The 7,062-nt window shown below is 35.6% G+C and overlaps 2 protein-coding genes across 2 annotated transcripts; both read right to left on the reverse strand.

Annotated features, from left to right (window-relative positions):
* Positions 1-499: 499 nt before the first annotated feature.
* LOC133880140 (small ribosomal subunit protein uS14m) lies at positions 500-1,070 on the reverse strand. Its single transcript, XM_062319028.1, has one exon. The coding sequence runs from the start codon at positions 1,039-1,041 to the stop codon at positions 730-732; it is 312 nt and encodes a 103-aa protein (XP_062175012.1). The 5' UTR covers positions 1,042-1,070; the 3' UTR covers positions 500-729.
* A 1,978-nt stretch (positions 1,071-3,048) lies between these two features.
* On the reverse strand, positions 3,049-5,490 carry LOC133879373 (uncharacterized). The gene is made up of 2 exons (XM_062317913.1): positions 3,657-5,490; positions 3,049-3,149 (listed from the first exon to the last, which is right to left on the reverse strand). Exon 1 carries the CDS (start codon positions 5,420-5,422, stop codon positions 4,016-4,018), a length of 1,407 nt encoding a protein of 468 aa, XP_062173897.1. The 5' UTR covers positions 5,423-5,490; the 3' UTR covers positions 3,049-3,149; positions 3,657-4,015.
* Positions 5,491-7,062: the final 1,572 nt, after the last annotated feature.

Consider the following 7,062-nt stretch of genomic DNA (forward strand, 5'->3'; position numbering starts at 1 on the left):
CCCTACTCTTCCATGTATGAGGGACTTCTTCTTCTTTTCTTTTTTTCTTTTTCTTTACTCTCTTGTGATTTGGTCATTATCCACCTCAAGAGTGATAACTGACTTAGGCATCGGAGCTATTCCCCGCCAGCCCACTCCGACAAGCTCTTGTGCTTTAACTGTTTTCTCTTTTGTAGGTGTTGACACGTCACTAATCGAAAACTGTCCCAACACTATTCTTTCTCATTAGGCCCCTTTTCCAAAGGGTACTACCCAAATTCAAAGTAAAGTACTAAAAAATATGAAAAGAAAATCCAAGCAAGTCAGTGTTTTTTACAAAGTAACAAACACCAAAGTCTTCCCATCTGTCGTATCAAATTAAAATCGCAACTTTCAATTAATCTCATCAAAACCTTCAACAACAACAACACAATCCAATACTCACACATCATCGTCAACAGTTACGCCATCCATTTGCATTCCACACATATCAGATATGTAGTATTGTTTACAGAAATCATTAAAAGTTCAATATGAAATGTATTCTACCACATTTCTTTTATTTTGGTTCCAATTATGTACTGAAAATTCCATGCAAATTCCATGCCAACCCATATCAATTTCAGTTTCATAAACCCATTCGCCCACCATTCAAAAAAAAAATCCAAAATCAGACAAACACATAAGTCAATTCAAAGACACAAATTCATTCATTCAATCTAACAAAACAACCCAATTCTCCTTACTTCTCTACCAAGACGCTTTCTTAATGCCGTTGAGAGCACCCCGGGACGCCAGTTCACGGAAAACGATACGGGACATCCGGAAGAGCTGGTACACACCACGAGAGCGGCCCGTGAAGATGCACCGGTTTCTGATGCGCGTGAAGGAGCTGTTTCTGGGCAACTTGGCCAGCTTCAACTGCATTTGTTCCCGAGCCTCGGTGGGGAGATCAGGATCTCTCAGGAACGCCTTGAACAGCTTGTGCTTCAGCTCGTACTTGGCTGCCAATTGGCGGCGTTGGTTATCATGGATGTTGCGATTCTCTCGTTGGATCTCCATAAGCCTGCTTGATTATTACAACAAAGAAAAGAGAGAGGATATATATAGCGAGACCCATAGGGTCTTTTTGGGTTTATATTTTAAAACTTGCGATTTAATAATAGTAATTTTATTTTTTAAAAAAACAAAATTAAAATATTAATTTTTAAAAGATGTCATTTCAAAGTTTTAATTTTTAAAAATCCAATTAAACATTTGGTAAAATTACAATTAAATTTTAAAAAATCGTATATTTTTTAAAACGTATGCACCTCATACCTGTAATTTGAAAATATAAAATTTTTTACGTTTTTAAATCATAATTTTTAGAAAATGAAGTCCCATATAATACATTTTTTGTTATTTAATTTAAAGTTGCACTTTTGATATGCGAAATTACAATGTAAACGCAATCTTAGCCGAGAATGATAAATTGATTGCTAGTGGACCATCGCTGATTTTGATTAAAATGTTCAGAATTTTTCATTTTACTATAACACCTCTAAAGGTTTCTTATTCTTGGCCACTAATTTGTATGCTAGTAATGGTAAATTTTGAACCATTTAGTTAAAAAATACTATTTAGAATTTTATAAACTTCATTAAAGTTATTATAGAAAATCTAAATAAATGGGTCTCTACATCTACTGCCATAGATTCTTAGAAGAGATAGATAGAGAGAGATAAGATGATAGACTGAGAATAGTATTTTGAATTCAACGCTTAGAAACTCCATTGAAGTCTAAACATACTGAATTTGTTTGGATTCCCTCCTATCAAACCAAGCTCAAGGTCGTCAACTCGTAAGTTATGATGGTGAGTGCCAAAGAATGTAGACGTTTTGGAGTGCCGCCATTGGTGACAATTTTCTTTCGAGTAATGTTACATATCACATAAACATCTCACAAATATCAAATAGAATTGATGTGATAAAAACGATTAAGAACTATTAAACCTTGTCACGTCAGCTTTGTAAGATATTTGTATAGTTTGTGACATTACTCTTTTCCCCAGTTGACGGTTGTTTGTAACATTACTCTTTTCCCCGGTTGACAGTTAAAAACTGTTTTCTTTTTTTTTTGTTCTTTTTTTTTTTGGTCTTTTGGTCAATTTGAAGAGGAATAGGCTGTTGATTTTTAGTTTGAACGTTCTAAAATATTGGTTGCCCAATCACTTTAGCAGCGTGAATTCAAAGATTTTCTTAGTTCATTTGAATTGATTTTCGTCCCACCACTCAATAATGAAAGAATCCAAATAAAAAGGGACTCAATTCTCTCGGGGAACAATGAACCTTCAATTTCATGACAATTTTGGAAGAACTCACTCTAAATGGTGGCTCTCATCTTCCAATTATTGATTCCACTCTTAATTGAATCTACAAATAAGATATGAAGCAGTAGAAAATAATAAGTTTCAAATTGTCCATTCTCTATTAAACTTAGGTTCATAGGTTGGTACTTCCAGTTCTAGCCAATACACTTTTATCAAACCATAACAAAAACATTCTCATGAAAAATCCTCACTATAGATAACTTCGAAAAACGACATGTTATTATGGTTGATTGGTATTATATGAGTAAGAGGAGTTGGAAGTCGGTGGATTATCCCTTTCACCATTTTCCAATCGTTAGTGCCTTGTGGAGTGCTAATTTCAGCCGGGTTGGATTATTCCTAAGAGAGTAGTAGACATTTTCGCAGGCAGGAGGAGGTTGGTAAGCAATCTTCAAAGTGCACCAATGTGGAAGATGGTGACGTCCTCCATTTTGTGGTGTCTTTTTTTTGGAAAATAAATGATAGAAGTTTTGAAAATAGTGAGAGCACGGTGACAGAACTTACGTCCTTTGTGTTCAAAACTCTTTATCATTGGACAGCTGCTCTAGATTTTAATATGTTTAGTTTTCATAATTTTCTTAACTTATTTTCTCTTTCTAACTATGTGTTTTTTCCTGCATGATACTTGCGTTGCACTTTTAATGATATTTCGTTTACTCTTTTTTTTATGAAAAAAAAAGAAATGAAGAAACGTAGATAAGATGAAACTGAGCTTAGCTTGACAGACTCTCATGGTATCTGGTACATTTCTCCAGTCAACTAAAAAAACACAGGCAGAAGATTATTGCCTTAAACGGCCTGCAAATTCAACAAAAACAGATTAGCTGGAGCCATTATTAGAAAACTTTGAAAATTGTGGTTTCCAACTTAAAGATAAACAAATATCAAAAATTTTAGAATCAAAATTCATATAATGTCCAAGCCAAGAAAGCAACTTGCTAATAATATGTTTCCCACTAGTATTAACCATCAACTCTGTGCCTCTGCAAAAGGATTTCTAAGATTGGAGACAAAATTTAGCAGCTAAAAACATCATTTAATTTGGTCCATGACTAATGTGTTTCAAATCTAAGCATACCAAAGGGGAAAGAGTGGCTTGTAACTCTACATCAAAGGACAAAATTCTAGAAAATTTCCAAGGAACATTTTTCATACTTATCATAAACCTATTGAGATTCCATTTATCTCTGACAGGGAGCACTAATATGTAATTAGCTGTATTTTAATGCATATTGCTGAGAACAAAGATGTAATGCACCAACAGCCATTGAAAATTCAAAATCAGATATAAGGAAACTTTGTTACCTCAAAAGGCTTCGGAAGATCACTGTTCCTTCCAAATCCTTCAAATCATCAATCTCTGTGTGCCTAGCAACCATAATTTTCTTCCTACTAAAGCCGCAGGAATGAAGGTAACTCCAGAGTAGCTTGAAGAGAGTTATGAGTTATGAGTATATATCACTTTTCCTCACACAGCAGGTGTCTTTGTGGTTCTACAATATATTCATTCAATGGAACCAGAATTCCTAAAATTTCTACTGCCATTTCTTCTTTTCAGGGGCAAAGCTCTGGTTTTTTGTCAATTTCCCTAACGATTTGCAAACCACAAAATAACAGTCAGCATTGAAAAATTATAATCTTCAACTTCCATAGACCATTTGGTTTCAAATCTTCCTTAGGGAATCCATGTGTACTCCTGAAACAACCAATCTCAATCTGATTAGAAAAGAATTATCACAATCACTAATGGAAGACATAGTAGGTGACATTGTGGCAACTAGAACAAAATTCTCCCCATTTCCTATGTCTATCTCGTACAGATCATGAAAAACCTCCCGAAAATCTTGTATCAATTTCTCATAGGAAGACCTATTTGGAGAAATGACATTTACAGCGAGAATCCCAAAATCACAAAGAACCAATTTAGCAGCCAAAAGAACATGCTTCTTGACAAATTCCAAAGGTGGAGCACTTGTACCAGAAGCAGCATCACTAGAATCCAAATCAACCATAATAGCATCAAACTTGTTATTGACATCATTGCCATCATACAAGCAATTACCATTCTCTGCCTCATTAGCACCAAAACAACACAAATTGTGCCCATTTGCACGATCTGCAAGTTTCTCTATAACATTTATTGCATCTCCAACGATAACCCGGATAGAATCATTACCATCCAAACCGAAAAACTGCCGTGCAACCCTCAAAACCTCTTCATCAGCCTCCACCCCGACGACCTCAAAACCCAATTGGGATTTCAGAAAAGCAAGCAAAGCTCCACCCCCCACACCAATACACAAAGCTTTCGGCCTAAACCGGCTTTGAATCCGTTCATCAATAGAACAACTGATCAAAGAAAGACTGGCCACCATTGGCGCCAGGTAAGGATGCACCAAAACCTCAATATCAGGTCTGAACTCAACCTTTCCAATCCCCACATGACCGGAACCAAAATCCTCTGGAACAACACGTATCTCCGTCTGAAGCAAATTTGGCATCCTCTTGAACCTCAATCGCCTCCGAAACTCCCTCTTCACACACTCACCCATCTCACTACTACCACTCTCAATTTCCACATCCTCAACCAGCATTTCACCAGCAAAAGAGCCAACACAATGCTCTAATACCACACTACAAACCACATTATCCTCGTATCTCAAAATGGGTATCTCGGGAATTCCATTTTCGAACGATGATTTTGGAGATAACGCAAGCAAAAGAGGTTTCAAGCTCACCTCGAGGCCGCGCGTATTGTTGTTGATCGGGCGGCCGCAAATCGTTGGCAAACAATGATCGTTAATGGGTGGGTTTCCGATGAGGATTAGGCGTGAAACGCCGGGAGAGCTGAGGAGGAGCTGGAGGTGACCGGACTCGGTGGAGAAGATCCAGTCGGGTTCGCGGTGCTCCGGGACGAACATGGCGGCGACTTGGGGTGAGTCGGGAGGTTGGAGCGGGGAGTCGAGAACGGCGACTCGGAGAAGCGAGGTGGGACGTGAGGGGTGAGGGAAGGTGAAGGTGATGAAGCGAGATGGGGTTAAGGTTTCGAAGGTGGCTGGGTCCATGGCCATGGAGTTGTTTTAGCTGTACGTTTCCAGTAATTCTACCCGGCGCACCCTTGACCCTCGAGAGTCCAGGCACCACGCCACCTCAGCCCCTTTTTTTAAGAAAAGAAAATCATAAATCATAAATTTCAACAACAGCGTTTAGAACAAAACAGAATATCCATTTTCTCCCCAAAAATTTTTTCCCCCAAATATTTCCCTCCTCTCTCTCTCTCCTTTTCTTTCTTTCTGTTTTTTTTTTTTTTAGAATTGAATTCTATCAAACAAGTGGAAACAAAGAAACCCAAATAGTTGAAAAACCTATTGTAAGTGTTTTTTTACAACACCTAAGCAAAATTAATATATATATAACAAAAAAAAGATGTGTTGACATGGCATTGTGAATTCACCTTTAAATCAATATTTAAAAAAAGAAAAAAGAAAATCAATGGTAAATTGATAATGTCACATCAGTGGATAATAATAGAAGAATGATAAGAGAATACAAAATAATATTTTTCAAAAAAGAATGTAGTTTGGGGATAATATATTTATCCCCTAATTATTATTATATTTGCAATTTTTCCAAATATTTTAATTTTATAGAAAGAAAAAAAACAAAAAAAAATCAAAAATATTATTTTTTTTTTCTTTTTCCTTTTCTAATTTTTTCCTTGTTTCAATTTTAATTTTTATTTATTTATTTTAGAATATTTTTGTCATTTTAGGGGTGGAAAAGACATTGCAACTTCAATGATAGATTATGAGATATTGCAAAAACTAAAATATCAAGGGACATTGTAAATAGAATGGTAGTAATTAGAAATAGTAAATATAGTTTTCCCTAATATTTGTTTATATAAATATGTTATTTATTTTAATCAAGTGGCATGCATTAAGCTCAAAGAGAGAATTACAAGAATTTTAGACTACATAGAAAATCTATTAAAAAAAAAGAAGACTATATAGAAAGGAAAAATAACAAATATCACCTTCGGATAAACGTGTTAATTTAATTATTGTACTTTCAATTTAAATAATTAATCCCCTACACATTAAATATGTGATCAATCAAATCAAGTGTTAAAAATTGTCCGTCAAATTTATCACATTTAGATATTTAATAAAATATTTATTATTTACTATCTATTCAAATTACATAATATCAGTGATGTGGAGAGAGGGATCTAACCTAGAGTACAACGTGTTTATTTTTTATTTTTTATTTTTTTTTGAAAATGGTACTGAATTCATTCATAGCTTGAAAACAACACGAGAATCAAAAGCTCTAAAGAACCAGAGATGGGATCTCTGATAATACAACATCCCTAATACTGTCCGGGATACAACCTATCCAACTATGGTCTGATGCCTGATGAACTCCATCTTTATCCAAACGATGTGCTACTGAATTTGTCCCCTCGTTTGGTATGACTTATTTTCCAACTGTGAAAGCCATGGAGGACCTGTTGAATATCAACTATAACATGCCCATACATGCATCTATTCAACCCAAGTTTGGAAATAGCGTTCATCACTTGTAATGAATCACCCTCCAAAATGAGTGATCTAAAGCCCCTATTTCTGCAAAACTCGATCATGCGCAAGGTTGCAAGTGCCTCAACTACAACTAGATCAACCGAGGCCTCCACCAAAAGACGTACTGA

Source organism: Alnus glutinosa, chromosome 10 (assembly GCF_958979055.1).
Source record: "Alnus glutinosa chromosome 10, dhAlnGlut1.1, whole genome shotgun sequence".
NCBI classification, from domain to species: Eukaryota; Viridiplantae; Streptophyta; class Magnoliopsida; order Fagales; family Betulaceae; genus Alnus; species Alnus glutinosa.

Bases quoted from the DNA above. Each gene is read 5' to 3' on its own strand.
- LOC133879373 (XM_062317913.1), bottom strand. From the start codon at position 5,422: ATGGCCATGGACCCAGCCACCTTCGAAACCTTAACCCCATCTCGCTTC.
- LOC133880140 (XM_062319028.1), bottom strand. From the start codon at position 1,041: ATGGAGATCCAACGAGAGAATCGCAACATCCATGATAACCAACGCCGC.